We start from the raw sequence: 22,124 nt of genomic DNA, 5'->3' as shown, positions 1-22,124 counted from the left end.
TACTCTTTACCGTTTGCCAAAGTGACTGTCAACTTTTTTTCCAAGGCTTCGTTTTATTGAACCGACACTTCTGAGCACGCTTCATGCGTATTTTCACTAACGATAGCAAACTAATGACGTCACAGTCTATTTAGAGTAAGAATGCATCGTGAATGAATCTCCTTGGTTCAGCGGCAACGGCTTTCAAACACTCATTACTGCAGACACGATTGCAGTATATAAGTTGAAGCAATCAGACCTTTCTTTTAAAGCGCACAGATGCTGTTTCAAAACACTAATTCCCCGACTCGCTCGCTAAACCGTTATCACGTCATTCTATTTCAAAAGAGCACAATCTACACTGTCCCGTGTTTATCACACCTTCTTGCTGCCGTCATGGCCACAACTTGAATGACATATGCAGCACGTCACAGCCTATAGCACAGGATCGTGCTCTGAGATACCTAAGCCAATCATTCGGCGACACTGGGGGGCGCGCGCCACGCGGCTCCGCTGTAAACGCCCCCTCAAAGAGCGATGTCTTCTCTTCACACTTAGTTTTGTGGACGTAGTGGGCGAAGGCGTGCTGTGCTTTCTCCTTCATCTGCAATGTCTCCCAGGCTGTACAGCGTTCCCACGAGCCCGTCCTTCGGCTTTGTCCGTTCAGTGGCGAAACATATTAACATCGACCTATGTGTCAGGCATCTGGATTTCTCGGAAGAGCACCTCAACGACGAATACGTGAAGGTTTGTGGCCTCTTTCGGTACTGTTGACAGTTGTATTCAACGCGCGTCTGCTTTGTTTCTTTATTTTATTAATTTTTCGCGTTTGGTGTGATGACGCGTGCTGTGCTCAGCGATTTGCTTGCAGCCTCGCTTCCTGCACTTGATTTCCTTGTGACCTGTACTTGAATTTAAAAATTTAATTGCGGCATATTACGTGCGAAATTGACGATCTGATTAGGGCGCACGCCGGAGCGGTTGACTCCCGGTTAACTTTCACCACCCGGGGTTCTTTAACGTACATCCCATGCACGGTATACGGGCGTTCTTGCACTTCGTTGTGCAACTCCATCAGTGCAAAACAGATTCGATGCTTCGTTTAAACTTCGTTAGTCCTTAACGTAGAACTGGTCAAGTCGGGCCAGGGTTCCACAGACTATGCTGTATTCATGAAAGCACGCCCTTGCTTTACGAGTATCGCATGCATAATTTATTTTAGGGTGATTGATGTCGCACGTCGCTCGCTGTCATCCCTTTCATCGTGATGCGCATAATCTCTACATCACCCTTACTACTACTTAGTCCAGTGGATACAATACCGGACTCCCGAATTTTTCTTAGCGAGGTAACATCGACCGCGCATCATGCCAGCGCATTCGAAAGGCACTGCCATAAGACATCTAATGGCAGTGACCCCGTGACAATAGTGATGGTCCGCGCAGATGCGTACCGCGCAATCCCGAGCAAACATGTTTTGCTTCGCTGTTTTTTAGGGACGCCAGAGTCCTAACCAGCAATCTGCGTGGTCCTGTTCAAAGACACTCGCGCAACACAGCCCATGCATGACAGATGTCATCTGCAATGCACGTTATATTCTATTCTCGTGTTTATCTACATTTGCATCTACCATGCAGTTAGCACGCGCGTTATAGCAACAGGATTCCGTGTAAACGATGGGGCTTCACGGACAACGCAAGGCGGATGCGTTTCACAAAGTACAAGCATACCAGATGCGTTCCCAGTCCAGCGCTTTGTGCGCTTGCGCGTAGTTTAGCCGAATCGCCGAACGTGCCGCGGGATCAACGCTCACGTTAACTGGAAAATCCGGCTGATTGTACGTCCAGCTTCAAGGCTCTGTGCGATTACGATAAATTTAAGCATTTTCGCCTAAACCTTAATTCCAGCGAATGCTAGTGGTTTGCCTGTTTTGCGCATCTCTTAGCACTTGCATACGTCCAGCTTTCCATTGTCTTTAGTACCAATATTTATCACTTTTTTCTGGTGTAAAAGCCAGCTGCCTGACTAGAATGTATCTAGATCTAATCTTGCCTTCCACGAAGACGCTGCAGTTCGTACGAATACAAGTTTCCGGACAAGTATTTCGTTTCTTCTGGAACTAAATCGGCAAGCCAGATTTCATATTGTATTTATCATCACTAAATGTACGTTATTACTAAAATTAGTGGCGTTACACAAAAGATGTGAAGTTCTGCATTATCAAGGCACAACTAAATATAGCAATGGCACTTATTTTGCGAGGGGATCAGGAGCATGCTGTGACTTTTGTGCGGGCAAATTTAAGCTACCTTGATTATTACTCCAATGCAGAGAATCACTTATAGAAGCGTTTGAAACCGTTACGTGCGTTTCACGAAGCGCCTAATAGTGAGCGTGCGCTAATTACGAAGTTTCGACGATTGTGTTGCTTAATCTCGCGCAAGTTGGCGTTTTCTTTTCTATGGGAGTTCCTCTTGGCTCTCCACGATTTTTTATTTTGTTTAAGGTGGTGGAGGGGGGGGGTGCGGTATCATCCTGTCGAAAATTGCTCCTTCCGTCATGCCTTCAGATGTAGTGCTTTGCTGGCTCACTGTGCCGTTGTGCTCACACCACTTTTAAAGAAGACCTTCCTTTGCGCCTTGCTTGCGTGGGTTGCCTGCTATCTTTTGCGATGGACCGGTCTCTGTGAAAGTAAAAACCGAGGTAGTGGCCGAATTTTTTCCACGTGCACAGAAGGCAAAGGCTCGGAACACTCGTCGAGCGCAGCAGTGACGTCCTCGACACGCAGCGAAGCGCGGTTTAGAACGCGAGCACACACTGCGTGGCTCTCATGAGCGCACTAAGCGCGGGGAACATTTCACCCGGCAGCCTTTTAAAACGTGAGTGCGCAATTTCTCGTAAACGCGAATCCAGGTGGCATTGATATGGAGCGATGACTCAGCAGTGGAACCACGTCATGTAGTTTCAGATGCAGACAAGTACTTAGAAAATATTTGGTGTGCGCTTCTTTTCGGTATGCGGCATGTGCGATAGACGGCTTTCTCTCGAATATATCTGCGGTGATGGAGCGACACAAGTTCATGTTCAGCTAGATGTTTCCGAGTGCTTCGTCGTGTGCTCTATACTATATTTATTTACTCCCCCAGTCTATGGCGATGGCATTGACCCTTTGTTTTTCTTGCAGCTTAATCCCTTCCGCAAGGTGCCTACTCTGGAGGATGGTCGGTTCGTGGTTCACGAGAGGTACAGGACACTTGGGCAAGCGTTGATACAGGTCGATTGGACCATCTCGTATAGTTTGCCAACACCTAAATTTCCTCCGGATTTTCCCCATACTTGCCGCACGGAAGGGACCGCCACATCGCGAGCAAGTCCTGTCGGCATGCCATTAGAACGACAAAAAAAAAAAAAAAAACCTTGCCCTTGACAATTTGTTGCATTTATGTTAAATTTCTAAACGCTATTGATCAGATTTTTATTCAGGCAATCTTTCACGCCGTTAGGCCTAATTCGTACCATATAGCTGGACTACTACAAAGTGCAATTTCAAACTTTGCTTTATTGTAAAATGGCTGCAATGTTGGCGTGTTCGTGCAGATTCGCGATTCAAATTAGCAGATTGAAATAAAATGGCCTCCAAAAACAGTCCATAAGATGCGCCCAGTGTTTTTCGATTCTTACTGTCTTCACCAGACAGTGCGCACCTGTGATCTCAATAGTTACTTTGTCATAGCATTTGAAAATGTACACAAATATATCGCACGGGCGCGAGAACACCTGCAAGTGTGTGCGATTTCACTTTAAGTTTTCTTTTACTGCACTGCCTAATGCACCTTCTTTTCACACCTAGCAATGAAAGTCAAGCATTCTCTTGTTTACTACTGTACATTGTACGCGCCTGCTGGTGCCGCGTGTTCGGCATTCAATACTCATTGATGCGCTCTCTCGCGATTCCTGTGTGGCCGATACCTGTGCGTCATGTCAACTTTCTTCACAGCGCTGCTATCGCCTACTACCTGCTCAGCAAGTATGCTCCTCAGTCTCAACTGTACCCACTGAGCCCGAGGCAGCGCAACCGTATCGACCATATCATGGTCACCATCGCCAGCACCATTCGACCTCATTTTGTGGAATTTTTCGTAAGCATGCTTTCAAAATATTCTCGTGCACTCTTCCCGTTCACTACCGAAAAAAATGTCGGACACCCCAGTTATTGCCGAAATGTACGCTTTTGTTCATTCGTGTGTGTGGCCATTTGAATTACCCGCTCGCGCGGATCGCACTTGTGTCAAGGCTCTTACGCCCCTGCAACGTTATGTTTCTACAGCACCTGGGATTAGAATTCTTTCCTTAATTTTCCCAATGTTTGCGATGGCACTGTGCCTCTCTTCTAGGTGGAAAGGCCCATCGCACGACATGCCCGTAATGTGTTCTGGAATTGCCATCATGAATACGAGTTACTCGAGAATGCGCATTGGCTTCCTAGTTTAACTGCCTTATACGACTATGTGAATATCTGTCTCGGAGTTTAGCTAATTCTGCGTTTTCAGGGCACTACTTTTTGCTATGGGAGCTTTGCCCTGACATCATCCAGATCACCAGATTGAACTACGGCTGCGCAGTGAAAAGCTGGGTGTTAACCTATATGCTGTTATCTCTAGTAGCAAAGGTAAAATGCATGAATAGGATTACAAAATACGCGGTGTCATGTAAATACTCTCAATACTCCCACCCTTTCTTACAGCGAAGTTGTATATGGCTAGCTAATTCTTCCGTAAGTCTGTCGCCTGCACACCGAAAACTCTTCCGGCGCAACCCAATGCGCATGCGCGAAAAAGATAAGTGAGGCCCGTGATTAGCTGCGTCATTAGTGACGTCTTTGACCTCCGTCGCAGCCGAGCGCGCGGGCAGCAGTTCCTCTCCGGCCCCGAAATGGGCAGGCCTCGCGTCATACTTCTTTGGAGCAAGCAACTTTCGATCAGCAGCGCCGCGAGCAGAACCAGGAACGAGCTCGTCTACGCCGTGACGATGCTGCAGCCGAGCGCAAGCAGCATCTGCGTGCCGACGATCCGGCAACCTAGCAAGCCGTCTTTTAATGAACCGTGGGGATTAACCCAGTGATAAACACCGGGGCCACACGTTTCAGCTTCGCTGGTTAACCATCTGGAGGGAGTGTTTGGGTGGTGACTTTCCTGTACATCGTACTTTGGCGGCTAAGCCTAGAAAGGAATTCGCACTTCGGACGCTGCCACTGGCCGTCGGATGTGGCCCAGACGTCTTTTGTACCGGACCTTTTTGCGCTGTAAATATCCCCGCAATATTGAAAAGCGCTCGCTCACCTACAACGGTTTCATTGTCTTCATATCAGGCATGTAGGCCTGTCGGCCTATAGACAGATAGGCCTGTGGCGAAGCATTCGTGAAGCACTCAAAATAGTACAAAGGTAAATGCGAATGCACATCCCTATTGCTGTCGTAAATTTCATTCAACGTGTAATCTTGCGCAATTTTTACTTATGCATTGCACCGCTCTCAAGCTATGCAGACGGCAGTTGGCACAAATGCTTACTGCGAGATGTCGATTCCGTGATGTTACGAAGGTGTAGTTCGACACTTGTCGAGGGTAGAATGGTGAATAGAGGTATGTGCACAGATAATGGTGGTAGGAAAGAACATTACGGTTGAATACTATCCGCCCTCATGTCATGACTGCACAGTGTGGGGAAAAATCAAAGCCCCTTTCAAGCTGAACCAAAGTCTTTATTTTAGATCATGTAGCCGTTGATCACACGCACACACTCGCACTTTCACGGACGACTCTACACTTGCACAGTATTGCCTTCTGATCGCTGTGGTAGACGGTCAGAGGCTTTGCCATCGTAACGTGACCCAGCATGCTTGCAAACTTGAGATCAATGCAGGAACGGTGTTGCATTGTGTGTCTCTGTAGCGTCTTCAGTTTCAACGAGTAGCGTCTAGCATGAATCTCGATCCATTTGCCGTGCTCTTTAACCACATCGATGTTAAAGTCGCCGCACACGAGGATCGGCATGCTATATGGCTTTAAAGACTTCATTGTTTCTGCCAGGAACATTTCCGCGTCACAACGAGACGTGTTCGGCCTAATGTACACGCTGACGATCACAAGAGCAGTAGGCATCTCGACTGCCCAAGCGTATCTCACATGGCTTCTGCATGCTGTTGCCGATACACGGGATCGGCCTTATCGGCGCGATCGCGCTTACGTTCGCGTGGGTCCCCGCGCACATTGGCCTGCCCGGAAATGAAGCAGCTGACGCCCTCGCGAAGCAAGCTCTCGCGGCTCGCTTTTCCCTCGCCACCTCTGTCTCCCGCCTCGACGTGGCCAGGACGACTATCACGCGCACCCTCCGCGCGCATCACCCTGATTCACGTGTTGCGGCGGGGACACCCCCTCGCCTCCTCCCCCGCGCCGGCCTCTCCCGCTGGGACCGCTCCTTTCTTCTCCTTCTCCGCGTCGGCTGCTACAGCACGGCCGCCCGATCGTACAGACTGCGCGGAACTGGCAGCCCCGCATGTGCGGAATGCGGCGAGGATGAGACTCTCGCACATCTCCTGCTGCGATGCCCATCGTTCGACGCTGAGCGCACCGCGCTCTGTACATCCTATCGTCGTGTGGGTCTACCCTGCACCACGGAGACAGAACTCCTATTTCCCGCAGCCCACGCCTCCATCGCCAAGAGAGCGTTTGCTGCCCTTCTCGACTTTTTTGTCGAAACACAACTGAGAGCGCGGCTATAAGCCCCGCATTGCTTCTTTTTCAACCCTCTTGTCTTTTTTTTTTTTTTCGCTCTTTCATTCTCTCTCTAATCTTTTTCTCCCCACTTCCCCTACCCTGTGCAGTGCTGTTGAGGTGTCCTCCTTTGAGAGACAGTTACGGCACTGCACTTCTCTCTTCCCTTCACCTAATAATCACTACACACACACACACACACACACACACACACACACACGTTCGCGTACGGCAACGTCTTCAGCTGTGCGCTGCACCCGCGGCCTATACCCATGGTGACGGCTGGGAATGCATTGCGTGACGCTCGTAATGCAATGCAGATATATACAGTTTGTCTGGGCAGCATGTCGTTCAACCATCTTTAGGACAGGGGCTTCGATTTTTTTTTCCAGATCCTAAAACTTGCCCGTGCTCACGCGCACTTGCGGTCTCCGATAAGCAGGAAAGGTCAGGTAATCGCGGCAGGGCTTATATCATGCCTAGCAGACGCAACTTGCACTTCCAGTGAACGCCGTGCGCATGCGCTACTCTTGCTGAGCTCGTCGCTTGGCGTGCGCTTCGCCAGTAGGCGCTGGCGCGGTACTGTGAATGTGAGCTGTAGCGTTCTACGCAGGTGTGTAAGTTGGCTTTCCTGCAGTTAGTTTTCGGCGCTTATAGACGAATCAGTGACACACAGAAAGGTTTGCTTTAGGCCAAACTTGAACCATAACTGAGTCAAAGACAGGACGAGGCATCACTTCACAGAAATTTGTTACACACGAGTGCAGAATAAATGTAAATTAGAAAACAAAACAATGAAGATAAATGGCAACACGTGCGTTAGCCTCTGGTCACTAATTCTGTTCAATAATGAAGTGAATCTGCTTATGAACTACGTGTTAACACCCTGTAATTTAGTGTTTCCGCATTCGTTTTGTTGCTCTTTTTTCATTTCTCCTCTTGTGTGTAATTTTGAAGGCGGCGCTTTCCAATTTTCTTTTGGTCACTGCGCTTTACACTGTTTTTATCACTGCAGCCAGCGTGTTAGTCCAACCAAATTGTGCGCCCGTCCTGTCTTCCTGTTGTGTGCGAATTTTTTTTAGTGCTGCCAATATGTCGAACTTTGGTCAGAGCTGCAGCGGCCATGATCAGGAAAATCCGGAAAGGTCTTCAAGGAAAGCTTCTAAAGTGAAGGTGGATCGAGTGGTATGCTTCTATTCCAAGAACAGTTCTTCGATTCGTTGAGAGTCGCCTCAACATATTCTAACGTTAGCCTAATAAGTTGTGCGCGCTCTTCGGCTGGAACGCGCAGTCTACGGAATATTCTAAAAGAATACTTTCAGAATACCATAGCAGATTTGCTTTTACTGTCGGTTTCTTACGAGGCTTTCAGGTGAAAGCATTAGTTCCATCACATTTTGAGATTACAATTAGAAACACGGGAGCCTGTCAAGAATCAACTAAAAGGCCCCGCCGTTTCTTTTAATTCCTTCCGTATCATGGCTTCAAAGTAAATAAGGACGGATACTTCAATTTTACGGATCGTCACTCATATAAGACTAATTAAGACTAATCGCAGAAAATGTATTCGTACTTTTTTTTCATGTCGTAGCACATTCAAGCATTCGTCGAAGCGTCGAATACCATGCCAAGTTATTCAGTGAGCGTCGGATCGGTCGATGCGTTTGTCATGTTTAGTAGCTTATTTTCAGTTCGAGTAAACCTGTGATCACAAGCGTTTTGTGCATGTTGCAGGTGACCATAGCACCTCGCACCATCTGTTCATTGTTACGCATGCGTATTTTTGTCCCTCTGACTGAGCGAATGTTATTGCTATGATGTAACTATGCTTTATGGCCTTATTTTTTTATTTTTTCCATGTCTGCACTCAAGACGACATTTACGATGTCGCAGTAATTTTTCCCAGTGTTGCATCAATGCTGCAACGTAACTTGAAGTTCCCTTTTTAATCTTGATTTGTAGTGTACTTGAATATAGTCACGTGCACAAGGGGCGCCGACCAAAAACATTAAACGAAAAGAAACCAAGACATTTCGGCTCCGATACGGAGGCTTTGTTCACTATGAAAATTTATTTGTGAGCAAGACCTCGTATATGAGCCGAAACGCCTTGGTTCCTTTTCTTTGTGTTTGTGGTCGGCGTCCGTTTTACTCTTGACTATGAGAAATCCTGCCCAGACGAGTTTTCGTCGAACTCTTGATTTGTGCTTGCATAAGTTCGAGTTGGTGTACAATTGATTGCCTCTCACTGTTTCCAGTCATAGCCCGATGTACAAAGTTTTCTATTCTTTTTGGCGAGGAGTCCCTTATTTGACCCTTACCTTTTGATGTATTGATTCTTGTGCTCTGTCCTGTATAGGCCTCACGAGGCCTACATTATTGATAAATAAAATAAATTATACGACTGTACTTGTGAATACCACGAAGTAGCTGAAGCAGTATTCACTAAGCAGTATTCTTGTAGAATAACGAAACTTGGGCAGGTAATGTACTTGAGCCGTCAGTCTGAACTTAACCCTTCATATGGCCCGCGTCTTCAATATGCTTGAAGTTGCAACATCTTCAGATACGCTGATGACAATGATCGTTGCACGTTCCCTGCGCTCTCGGGTACCAGTCTAGCAACGTTCCTTTACATAATCTGTTTCGTTTATCCGTGGTGTTTCATGTCTTTCTGCAGCGCCGCATCTCTTGCGACACCAGCGAGCCCACCACAATGGAAATAGCCGCGTTCGAGAAGACAGTCATTAAAGGGCTAGAGCAGCTCGTCGGCGAAGGACCGTTCGCAACCGGTGACAACCTTACGCTCGCCGATCTGTGCATCATCGCCAACCTCAATGTGGCTTTCGCAGTAAGCCCAACTTGCCTCTTCGTTCTGTATTGTCATTTACGCTGATGTAGGTTCAGCATTGTTTCTTGCCCTGCGGCCCATTCGGCTTGTCGGTGTTCTTTCGGTGTATGTGCCTTCACATGGCGCTCTCCTATGCAGCAGTCAAAACGGAGCGTTGCTCTCTATAGCTGAGAAACTTCCAAAGGCTGTTCCAATGCGAATTTTCCCAGCTTTCCTTCGCACGATTTCTACCTTCCGTTCCCATATCACTAGAATACTTGTTTGCGTTCGCTAGTAGTACAGGTGCGCAACTTTAACTAACGCGGAAAGTTCTTACTCTTTACTCCATTGGTTAATACCGTTTAGAGGTTTGGACTCTTAAGGGGAAAACGTCCGCGCCATGAAGCCATGTTCTGGCTTGGGATTGTTTGCTGTAGAAACTGCGATTCCACGCGCGACGAACTATTCCGCTGCTATAAGGGGCGGTACGCGTGAAGTTTCCTTACCTGCCCTCATTGACAATTTTCTTACTCTTTTCCAGAACGGTTTCGTCGATATAGCAAAGTTCCCCACCATGGTAGATTACTACGGTCGCGTCGCGGAGGTGCTTCCGTATTTCTCTGAAGTATTTGGAGACTCGGTAGATTTCACTCACCTGCGCTGGCCACAGCTCGTTCAAACTCCTCCGATCTCTGAAGAATCGGCAGGTGAACAGCCAATGACATCGAAAGAACAAGTGACGCAGGAAGAGCAGGAAGAAAAAATGACGCCAGAAGAACCAAGTAAATCGGCAGACAACGAAGAACCAAGTAAATCGGCAGACAACGAAGAACCAAGTAAATCGGCAGACAACGAAGAACCAAGTAAATCGGCAGACAACGAAGAACCAAGTAAATCGGCAGACAACGAAGAACCAAGTAAATCGGCAGACAACGAAGAACCAAGTAAGTCGGCAGACAATGAAGAACCAAGTAAGTCGGCAGACAATGAAGAACCAAGTAAGTCGGCAGACAATGAAGAACCAAGTAAGTCGGCAGACAATGAAGAACCAAGTAAGTCGGCAGACAATGAAGAACCAAGTAAGTCGGCAGACAATGAAGAACCAAGTAAGTCGGCAGACAATGAAGAACCAAGTAAGTCGGCAGACAATGAAGAACCAAGTAAGTCGGCAGACAATGAAGAACCAAGTAAGTCGGCAGACAATGAAGAACCAAGTAAGTCGGCAGACAATGAAGAACCAAGTAAGTCGGCAGACAATGAAGAACCAAGTAAGTCGGCAGACAATGAAGAACCAAGTAAGTCGGCAGACAATGAAGAACCAAGTAAGTCGGCAGACAATGAAGAACCAAGTAAGTCGGCAGACAATGAAGAACCAAGTAAGTCGGCAGACAATGAAGAACCAAGTAAGTCGGCAGACAATGAAGAACCAAGTAAGTCGGCAGACAATGAAGAACCAAGTAAGTCGGCAGACAATGAAGAACCAAGTAAGTCGGCAGACAATGAAGAACCAAGTAAGTCGGCAGACAATGAAGAACCAAGTAAGTCGGCAGACAATGAAGAACCAAGTAAGTCGGCAGACAATGAAGAACCAAGCAAATCGGCAGACAATGAAGAACCAAGCAAATCGGCAGACAATGAAGAACCAAGCAAATCGGCAGACAATGAAGAACCAAGCAAATCGGCAGACAATGAAGAACCAAGCAAATCGGCAGACAATGAAGAACCAAGCAAATCGGCAGACAATGAAGAACCAAGCAAATCGGCAGACAATGAAGAACCAAGCAAATCGGCAGACGATGAACCAAGCAAATCGGCAGACGATGAACCAAGCAAATCGGCAGACGATGAACCAAGCAAATCGGCAGACGATGAACCAAGCAAATCGGCAGACGATGAACCAAGCAAATCGGCAGACAAGGTAGAACCAAGCAAATCGGAAGACAAGGTAGAACCAAGCAAATCGGAAGACAAGGTAGAACCAAGCAAATCGGAAGACAAGGTAGAACCAAGCAAATCGGAAGACAAGGAAGAACGAACGAAGTCGGAGTACATGGTAGAGCCAATGATTGGTACAGGTAGTGTGTGAATGTTGTTGAATAAGCAATCAAGCTAATAAAACAAACCCGTAATCTTCGAGGCCCTTATGCTTTTATTTTCTCGGATCAGTAGGCATCAAATATGCATTTAATACTATTTTTGTCTCCCCAATTGCATATTGAAGCTTGCTTACGCAGACTACTCCACAATCTTTGCTACTAACGTGTCCATAACCTCTCCGTCTGCTAATACAAAGCTTATTTATGGACCATTTTATCTTCATGGCCCCATGATTCTACCAAAATTAACTCTAACTTTCGAAGTGCTCCCTTCTGCAGGCTGTTCCAGGTAACGTTAGCCAAGCTCCTAATAATATGCAGAACATACCAGGATACGACCAATGGTATTCGATCAGTAGTAAGGTGCTGCACCAGGGGGGGTTTATTTTCTTAATGGAACAATGAATAATTACTTGCAATTATTTACCATGCTTTTCAATTCGTGAATTGAGCGGTCAATTTCTATAGAAAAGTGGCATTGTTTCACAACTGCGCATTCAGTTATCAGTGTTATGTCCCGCGTAATTGTAGTCCACGCTATTAAAGAAACGCAAGAAATCTGAAAAAAGCCGCATGATTACGCGTCCACGAGCGGCGACAGCAGCGCTCCCAGGCGTTACTCGGATGAAATAACTCTGCCGATGCCTGGCTCGGCGGCCACGTGGAAGTGGCGAGGCATGGGTATTTTGGGGTTGGTCACACTGCCAGCTTCCTTTTTCCCACGAATCCAATGCAATTGGCAGCGGCATTCAGGAGGACAAAGGCATTGAGCAGAGTTATTCCGAATCACACCTCGGACCGCAGGTGTCGCGTGCGGGCTTAATCATGCAGCTATTTTCATACTTCTGGCGTTTTTTTTATAACGCACAAAAAGTTTACGTGAGGCATAAGACGCTGAAAATAAAGTGGGTGTTTCCCAACACAATCCCTTTTGTATCAAAATTCGCGCCCCTGCTTCAGTAAAAGAAGGCCGTCACTATTTCGGCTAATAACCGATAGATCCATTATAAAGAAACGTCCCGGTGTGGTGCCTCGCTGCCGACAGAATGCTATTGGTTGCGTCCGCGTATATTCTAAGAAGCTGGCTAATTTATTCAATTCTGGGTTTTTACGCGCTATAATCAAGATTTGATTATGAGGCACGCTGTTGTGGGGGAGTTGAGTTTGTGATCACCAGCGGATCTTCAACGTACCCCCAGTGCATAGGCGCTTTTGCCTCCATCGTAATGCGGCCGCCGCGGCCGGGATTCCGTCCTGCGACCTCGTGCTTAGCAGCGCAACACCATAGCCGCTAAGCCACCACGGCGGGTGAGGCTACCTAACGTTAGCCGGGACACCTTATATAGGCACATACTTCCACAAGACTTGTCGTGAAATAAACTGCCCGTCATTCATGGCGTTGCTGAATTCTAACACCTGTGTGTAACATGGCACACGAATTTAGGAAACACGAAACATATTGCCGCGTTATGTGTTTCTTTTGTTTTTTCATCGACGCTGACGCGATATTATCCTTCGTTAAAACGAAGTTGTCTTTGTGTAACCTGCCGCGCTTTCCTGACCGTGGCTGGAGCTCTCTTGCCGATTACCTCATGCTTAAAAAAAATATGCAGATCCCACGCACTGTGGGAATTGATGTAAGCGAAGCTTTCTGTGTTGGATGCTTTTATTGACAATAATTAGTGGTGATGTTGACGGCTAAAGCTTAATTTCATCAACGTTTAGGTTAATACGAGAGTTTGGAGTTGATTTTAAACGTTACTTTGCGTGCACCACTGCTGTTTGTCTGCGTGGTACACAGAACCCACATGGAGAGGTGTTTGGTTGAGGCGTTGTTGTGGGCCATATCTTATCTCTGAGAGGGTTGAGCGTTGTCATTGCCTCACGTGGCACATCGCATTGTGGCAGAAGTATTACACATGAATTGGCTTATGGGCCTGTAAGGGCCAAAACCACACTCGATCGGATTATAAGGCGCGCCGTAGTGGCGGACTCCGGATGAATTTTCACACCGTGGCGTTCTTTCATGTGTCAAAAGTGCACGTGCGTTCTCTATTTCACCCAATCGAAAACACTGCTGCTGCGATTGCGATTACATCCACGACATCTAGCAATGCCACAGCCATGAAGCTAACGCGGCGGGCACAGAAGAGTAGATTTCCCAGGTGAAAATGTTCCCATTCCCAGCTGGATTATGAAACCGGAAATTCCTCCCAGCTGGAAAATGTCCAGCTAGAAAGGCTACATTACCAGTCAAATTCCAGCCGGAAAGGAAAAATTTTCCAGTTGGAATCATTTATTTACAGCTGGAAATGGAAAATTTTCCAGATGGAATTTTTTATTTCCAGCTGAAAATGGAAAATTTTCCAGTTGGAATTTTTTATTTCCAGCTGGAAATGGAAGAATTTCCAGTTAGAATCTATTATTTCCAGCCAGAAATGGAAAGCTTTCCAGTTGGAATCTTTTATTTCCAGCCGGGATGTCTACCAGTTCCAGCTGGAAATGGTAGGTATCGCAGCCGGACATGCAACATTCAAGAGTTCTAGCTGAATGTAAATGAATCGGAATAAGGCCTAGGCTATTGTTAGCAATATTTCTGGCTGAATAAATAAGGCACTGTTATCTTAGGACGATATATCTAACTCATCGTACAGAAGTACATAGATTTCTCAATACTTCAACAAAAATGCAGAGCTTACAGCTGGCTCATCTGTGATTATTGGAGTACCTTCACTGAAATTTCTCATCAGCTCAGGTGCACAGTAAATGAAAGCAAGATTGTAAAACTGAAAATACTTTATTTCAACTGTCATGCAGCCTTGTGCTAGCACATACAAACTTCAAATGCGCAGCTTTTTTTTAACGTCCTGAATGATGCCACCGAGGTGTCGACATTCTTTTTCTTTCCCCAGTGGGACAGGAATGCTAAAAGGAAAAAAAAAAGTTAGTAAGAACAGTTCAAGCACGTAAGCCTACCCCCCCCCCCCCCCCCAGAAGCTCACCAAACACCGCATCCAACTTTTCAAGTGTTAGCTGTTTGCATGGCTCCCTTTCACCGTGTCTTGTTGGTCCCAGTCTACCACTTATTGAGCGCTGTGCTAGGGTTTCAATCCCCCAAATCACTTGTACGGCTTCCCGCACAAGAATTGAAGGTTTTTTTATTGCTAAAAAGCTTTGCAGCTTGTGCGGTCATAATAAAAATGTTGTTGCAGAGGTGGAACTAAAACAAATCACATGCCAAAAAAAAAGGTTAAGAGCCTTAAGCAAATGAAGTTTTCAGCATGCTGTTTGAGGACTACTTACACGTCCATCAGGAGTAGCAGTATATGATGGTAATGTGCACTCCTGTGATGAGTTTTCAGGACCTGCTAATAAATATTTTTTTAAAAATGTGTTATAACAAAAAATCTAACCTGAAAAGGGTAGGAGGCAAGCGCCTCAGCATAATAGTAAACTTTGTTAAAGCACAACCGGAGTACACATTTACCTGCAACATGCTCGGGAGTTTCACCAGATGGCACCCCGAGCTCCTCTGGGCAACCGGGCTCCCCAGTTGTAATGCCTGCATATAATTTTGAACCATACTCAATAAGGCTAAGCATAGGAATAGCAGATTTAGGCAACGAAAGACAAATAGGTGGTCACGATAAATTCTCTGTACAGAACTCAACACAGGCTTGCAATCAACAAGAAAGCTTCCAACATCACACAAATGTCAACCTATTGTTGCGTACAGCAAAGCAAAACATTACAAGAAATTAACTGCCCTTGAATAGAATGCAGAATTATGCCTTTTTATAGCATTTCACGGTGCCTAGTGCCTGCTTGATTAGTAGAGACATCACAATGTATCAAAAGGGTGGCCTTGATGTTATGGCTTGCTGCTCTGTGGTAATAGTGAAACACTTCTCAGCAGCCATGGAAAACTTGCGCATGCAGTTGCTTTGCAGTGTTATGAAGCTGTGCTGAATGAAGTCTGCTTCTGCAAGCAAGCCACAAAGCAACCACAGTTTTTTGGCACAACAGTGTTACACATACATGTGTCTTGCGCATCACACTGAGGAGGCCCTTGAAGTGGAGGCATCTGCATACCGCTTTCTGCTCCTGAAAATACCACAGGAACATTGATATACAGTACATGTTTGTGTGTCTAAACACGTTATTTCTACATGTTCTTGTGCAATTAAGTATTAAATAATGCATCACATGCTTACGTGCTTCCTTCCTGATAGTATCCAGGGTTTCCTGAACTGTGAACACAAAGGTGTTTCTTATTTAACAATACAATACTTGAATCCATTACATATAGCAGCTATGAAAGTCAGAAATAAAAGCAAAATGCAAATTTCTTAACTCGCAACATGTCAGCTGGCTCACGACTTTAGTTTGGAGGAACCCGACTTGTTCTTTGAGAGCAGCATTGTTTTTCTGCTCTTGTTTAAATAGCATTTTCCAGTACCTGATTTCCTTCATGGCACTTCTCAGCTGACTTGCTGAAAATAATGCTTCATCAGAGTCAGAGCTTGACTCTGGCTGCAAGTTTGGCCATTTTCTGCACAATAAGAATAAATATGACTGTTGCACAATCAGGCCTCTAACAGATGCACCATAACGTAACCCCATGACTATGCACATAGTCAAATATAAGAAGTGAAGCAGAAAATAGTCCTAAAGAAGCACTTGTAAACCGACAACTACATATGTGCATTATTGCAGCATATTACTGCACATGATTCCAAATGTACCAGGCTAAAAATAGAAAGGGCCCACAGGAAAGGTAAAAACCAATTAGCACCTTTCCGGCAGGAGCTGCCGAAGGCTTGGACTTTTTCTGCACTATGGTGCTTTTCTCCAATGCAGCACCACTGCCTGAAGTAGGAAGCTAGAAAATTTCATAACACTGCATGTAATACATAAGGGCATATGGCTAGCACCCCAGGAAACGTTCCTGCACTACCTTTGCACGTTCTGCCTTATTTGCGTCTGCAACGTTCTCAGCAATGTGCTGCGTGTACCGCGAAAGAATACTTGTGTACTGTTGCTTCCTAGCGGCAGCCTTCGTTTGTTTTTGCTTTTGCGATTCCTGCAACAAGACATGCATATATACTGTGACAATCAAGTTTCGTATTGACTTATATTTTTGCTGAAAAAGGGAACGTGAAAATATTGCTTTTGTAACCTGTCTTGCTGTTTTTCTTGTTGCCTGCTCCTCCTCCCCTTCCGAATCAACATCAAACGGATTGAGCTTAGGTATTTGAGGCCGCTTCAGCTCAAGTTGCCGCTGCATCTCCTTTTTTGATGCTGAAATGCAATTGAAATGAAGGCATACTTATCTGTCATGCACAGTGCTAGACAAATCATACCAACCTAATGAAAATAGAGATGACATATATACTACCTTGTCCGTCGGTCAAATTTCACAAAATAATTCTGTTTTTACGTGAAAAAAACAGAATATGATTATAGGGCAAGGATTAGTGGGAAATTCCAACTTAGTTATGACAACCTGGGGCTCTTCAGTGCGCTCCCAAACCTAATTACACAAGCGTTTTTGAACTTCGCCCACAATGAAATGCGGCCGCGATTGAACTAGCGAGCTCGAGCTCAGCAGTGCAATGCATATATAATCAGTAAGCTACAACGGCATTTAATGCAGCTATATGGAGCATTTTAAACAGCTAAGCTTTATATTATTGACCACATCGAACAATGATGCAGCAATATCGCGGTCGATAATTTCGATACCGGTGCAGCTCGATACTGATCGAAAGTGGCAATGTGACACCGGTATTACTTAGAACCTTGATGCAAATATCTCATGCCCATACATTGCAGGTCGCGTTTTCCTATGCGCCTCTATATCATCGGCTGTAATTCCCTCGGCGTTGTAGTTCAATTTGCCGTCGTTAGTTAGGCTCTTCGCCTAGGTAATCCCGACACGCGATTCTCTGCCCAGGACATCGCTATTCGACTGCATAAATATCATCGCAGTAAGCATAAATATCATCGCAGTAACGTAATAAGCGCAGAAAATGTTAGGTGTTTGAGAACACAAAAAAAGGTTCAGTGTGACGATCTATTACTTTCCAAGAACGCTAGCTAACGAAATAAGTACAGGACGAATGCCGGAAGAACAATCATTTTCTCAACACACATTGATGTAGACCATTTCAAGTGCCTTCCTTAGGCATTATGTGCCCTCCTGGAGCAGTTTTTCTAAGGGCCTACAGTGTTCTATGCCTACAGCACTGCTTCGATTGCACTGTCAAAGCACGTGCCAACAGTCGTACACAATTAGTAGAAATAGAATGCGCGTAAAAAAAAAGTCACAACGCGTTTAATCAAATGAACACAAACCACTCACCTGCAAGTTTCAAGATTTGCACAACGTATTCACCGCTGTTTTCTTTGTCAGATGGATCACGCCAATACGCATTGTAGGTTGTCCGGTTGTCAAAATTTGACTCATCTTTGGGGTTAAAGCTTATCATAAATTTAACCGGGATGATATACAATTGGTTGTTGCCAATTTCCTCTACGAAACGCACGCACGCGAACATACTATATAGGAACTTCTGCCGCAGCAACGCAAAGAAAAGCCAAGAACTCCAAAACGCTATGTTAGGGTTTCACCACGCCGCCACTGCAACATAAAATAAAAACCCAACATAAAGGAAGGAAACGGAAGTGGTGAAGCCAAAAACGTCATTGGTTTCATGGTTGCTAACAACGGGCACTTCAAAATGTAATCCGCAGGTATTCGGAAAAATACGCACGAACAACAAAGGACACATTTTTTTGTGCTTTTCTTTTATTAAGGAAAAATAATTGTGCTTGGATTTCTGTAGACATTTACAGGTAGTGTTAAAATAGTACAACCACACTGCCGCTGCTTGTAGCAGCTTGATGTAACACTTGTAGTACGCTCTAGCCACCATGACCGTACTGTATCCTGTATCTATTCAACGAAGCAGTGCGGTTGGTGCGGTAGTGCGGTTGTTTAAGGGCTATTAGTAATATCACGCTAGCATTGCGAGTGGAGATATTTTTGCAGTGTTCTCAGTCTCGCACGTTTCGGCACAGATTGTGTATACGATGGGTCCACCAAAGAGACGAAAGACATATTTGGATCCCGGATCAAGTGATTCCATACCGAAGACAACGAAATGGCGCCTTCACAATTGATCGTGCAATGCTTCGCAACCCATGTCACCTCTTCATACACGGGCGAAAGATCGCATTCCTCAACCCGCACCTTCACCGGAGAGTTCGTTGCGCCCTCGGCACGATCAGCATGGCGAGGAGCGCGAACTGTCATCTCCAGAATTTTTTAGTGATGACTGCGACGAAGAAATGGACGATGGTGGCACATCACCGGAAATCTTTAGTTTTAGTGATGACTGCGACGAAGATTTGCATGAATCTGCGTCATTCCGAATGGACGATGGTGCCACATCACCAAGTACACCGCCTCAGGACAGCTATGCATTTGAGAATGTGTCCTCGGAAAGTAATGACACATTTTACGCAGATTTAGCTGAACCGTTCAATGATGGCGGGACACTGACCTGGGGCGATGCCTACATGATGCTCTTGGACGTCGCTGTCAAGTACGGTCTCTCCTGCACGGTAATCGAGGCCATTCAAAAATTGTTCAACAACCTTTTAGGCAAAAAGGCGTTCCCTGAGAGCAAATATTTATTTAAGAAGCTCTGTGGTGTCGATATCCCAGATATCGTGTTTCACTTTTACTGCCCACATTGCAAGCTGTCGCTTGGAGAAACGAAGGGCAGTTTAGAAGAACGACGAAAATTTCAAGCTGAGTGCCAATTGTGCCATTCAAAATATCTTGGACGTGACCTCGTCCGTTGGGGCAGTTTTTTTGTGAGCCTGCCTATCGAAAAGCAACTGGAGTTCGTGCTTTCTAGCAAAACAGCTGGTACTGCAGTGATGGATAGCCTGCATAATAGTTCTGGAAGCATTTGAATGAGTGACATAACAGACGGCTCGCAGTACCGAGTGACGCGGGAGAAAGTTGGCATGGCTTCACACGACTTGACAGTGACCGTAAATTGTGATGGCAGCCCCGTTTTCAATTCATCGAAATACAGCACATGGCCAGTTCAAAGAACCCTTAATGAACTGCCACCATTACTGCGTTGGAAGAACGTAATGATGCCGCTACTGTGGTATGGAAATGAACATCCGAACATGACGCTGCTGCTGGAAGCCTTTGTCATTCAGCTGCAGAAGCTCAACACAAGTGGCATAACTTGGACATTCAACGGCACACAGATATGCTGTAAAGTAAGAGTCCTTGATGTGCAGTTACCATATATGTCTTGTCTATATATATATGTATATGCTTGTCTATATAATTGTTCGTTTTGCACGTGTTCTGCATCTTCTGCTGTGCAGATTCACCCGCAAGAGCAGCAATGCAGCACATGATGCAGTTTAACGGCTACTTCGGCTGCAGCTGGTGCTACCATCCAGGCAACAATGTAGATGGTAAGTTTCATACAAGAAGTGTATATTTTGTCTTCCTCGTTATTATAGCATTCACATGTGTGATCGGCAGATTCATTATTTATCTGAAGTTCAACTCAACTTTAACCCAGCAGTGCAGTATGTGAAGCTCAATAAGTTTCACACGCTAGCAGGTGTACAACAGCACCCAGAATCCAGTGGAATGTGAACTGGCAGTAGCCAGAAGAATCATGGTTTTATGAATCTCATGTATTAGCATATAATCAGATTACTATCATGATACACCAGTGCCACTTGCTTGTCATTATATTTATAGCTTCGTCTCTTGTATAATAACTTCTTGTGCACAGTAAAATCACTAATCACTAAAAATTGGCATATTTACTTTTATGAAGCAGTTAGGTTAACTGTGGGTTAAAAACACTGTTCTTAATTTTGTTGAACTAGGTGCTGGCACATGGTCAGTACTGGATGTGAATCAGGGTGTAGATGAGCCATATGTAAAGATACTGGAAGCTATCTATAGTGGTTCCACAGCCACCGTAATCCTCCACAAAGAAAGCAACAAAATCCCAATAAAGAAAGGCGTCAGACAGGGACATACGATATCTCCAATGCTATTCACAGCATGTTTACAGGAGGTATTCAGAGACCTGGAGTGGGAAGAATTGGGGATAAAAGTTGATGGAGAATACCTTAGCAACTTGCGATTCGCTGATGATATTGCCTTGCTTAGTAACTCAGGAGACCAATTGCAATGCATGCTCGCTGACCTGGAGAGGCAAAACAGAAGGGTGGGTCTGAAAATTAATCTACGGAAAACTAAAGTAATGTTTAACAGTCTCTGAAGAGAACAGCAGTTTACGATAGGCAGCGAGGCACTGGAAGTGGTAAGGGAATACATCTACTTAGGGCAGGTAGTGACCACGGATCCGGATCATGAGACTGAAATAACCAGAAGAATAATAATGGGCTGGGGTGCGTTTGGCAGGCATTCTCAAATCATGAACAGCAGGTTGCCACTATCCCTCAAGAGGAAAGTGTATAACAGCTGTGTCTTACCAGTACTCACCTACGGGGCAGAAACCTGGAGGCTTACGAAAAGAGTTCTGCTGAAATTGAGGACGACGCAACGAGCCATGGAAAGAAGAATTATAGGTGTAACGTTAAGGGATAAGAAAAGAGCAGATTGGGTGAGGGAACAGACGCGGGTAAATGACATCTTAGGTGAAATCAAGAAAAATAAATGGGCATGGGCCGGACATGTAATGAGGAGGGAAGATAACCGATGATCATTAAGGGTTACGGACTGGATTCCAAGGGAATGGAAGCGTAGTAGGGGGCGGCAGAAAGTTAAGTGGGCGGATGACATTAAGACGTTTGCAGGGACAACATGGCCACAATTAGTACATGACCGGGGTAGTTGGAGAAGTATGGGAGAGGCCTTTGCCCTGCAGTGGGCGTAACTAGGCTGATGATGATGATGACGATGTATATATATATATATATATATATAATATACATTTGTGCGTCTGTTTGTAAGATGCCACGATTTCTCAGAACGTATTTTGCTATATGTAAGTTGTTCAATAATTAAAACTTCTGTATACTACGCTATTTTTCATAATTGTCCTCATTGGCTTGTATGTCATGCTGTAACAGTAGTAGAGGCATTTGTAAGGCAATGTAGCCTTCAGCCTTTTACCTTGCATGCAAGAAGGAGAAAAAAAAGTGCAAATTCAATTCAATAAAACATTGTTATGAAATTACACTTGTATATTCTCATTTTAGTAGTGATAACACCACATGATCTGGCACGCATGGTCATAATGTTATGCAGACATATGTTATCTGTCCAGAATAACATTAGGGGCTGAGCAATACGCTTGAATGTAGAACCTAATTTAATTCTCCCTATTGATCACTTGGTAATTTCTCTTTCATATGTCTGCAGGTTGA

The 22,124-nt window shown here is 45.3% G+C and overlaps 1 protein-coding gene across 1 annotated transcript; it reads left to right on the top strand.

Annotated features, from left to right (window-relative positions):
- The first annotated feature begins 464 nt into the window (after positions 1-464).
- Positions 465-22,124, top strand: LOC126518511 (uncharacterized). The gene is made up of 8 exons (XM_050168296.3): positions 465-726; positions 3,164-3,222; positions 3,977-4,118; positions 9,430-9,600; positions 10,121-11,632; positions 18,969-19,185; positions 20,094-20,186; positions 22,120-22,124. The coding sequence occupies exons 1-8, from the start codon at positions 589-591 to the stop codon at positions 22,122-22,124; spliced, it is 2,337 nt and encodes a 778-aa protein (XP_050024253.3). The 5' UTR covers positions 465-588.

The sequence above is a fragment of the Dermacentor andersoni genome, chromosome 1, assembly GCF_023375885.2.
Source record: "Dermacentor andersoni chromosome 1, qqDerAnde1_hic_scaffold, whole genome shotgun sequence".
Lineage (NCBI taxonomy): Eukaryota > Metazoa > Arthropoda > Arachnida > Ixodida > Ixodidae > Dermacentor > Dermacentor andersoni.
Note: the sequence above shows the minus strand (reverse complement) of the source record. Positions and strands in the feature narration are given on the sequence as shown.

What these genes read in the sequence shown, in the direction of transcription:
- LOC126518511 (XM_050168296.3), top strand. Translation starts at nt 589, where the DNA reads ATGTCTCCCAGGCTGTACAGCGTTCCCACGAGCCCGTCCTTCGGCTTT. An exon ending in GAACGAAGTCGGAGTACATG is followed by an intron (nt 11,633 to 18,968) that starts GTAGAGCCAATG and finishes CGGCACGATCAG; the next exon opens with CATGGCGAGGAGCGCGAACT. An exon ending in TGAGAATGTGTCCTCGGAAA is followed by an intron (nt 19,186 to 20,093) that starts GTAATGACACAT and finishes TCTGCTGTGCAG; the next exon opens with ATTCACCCGCAAGAGCAGCA.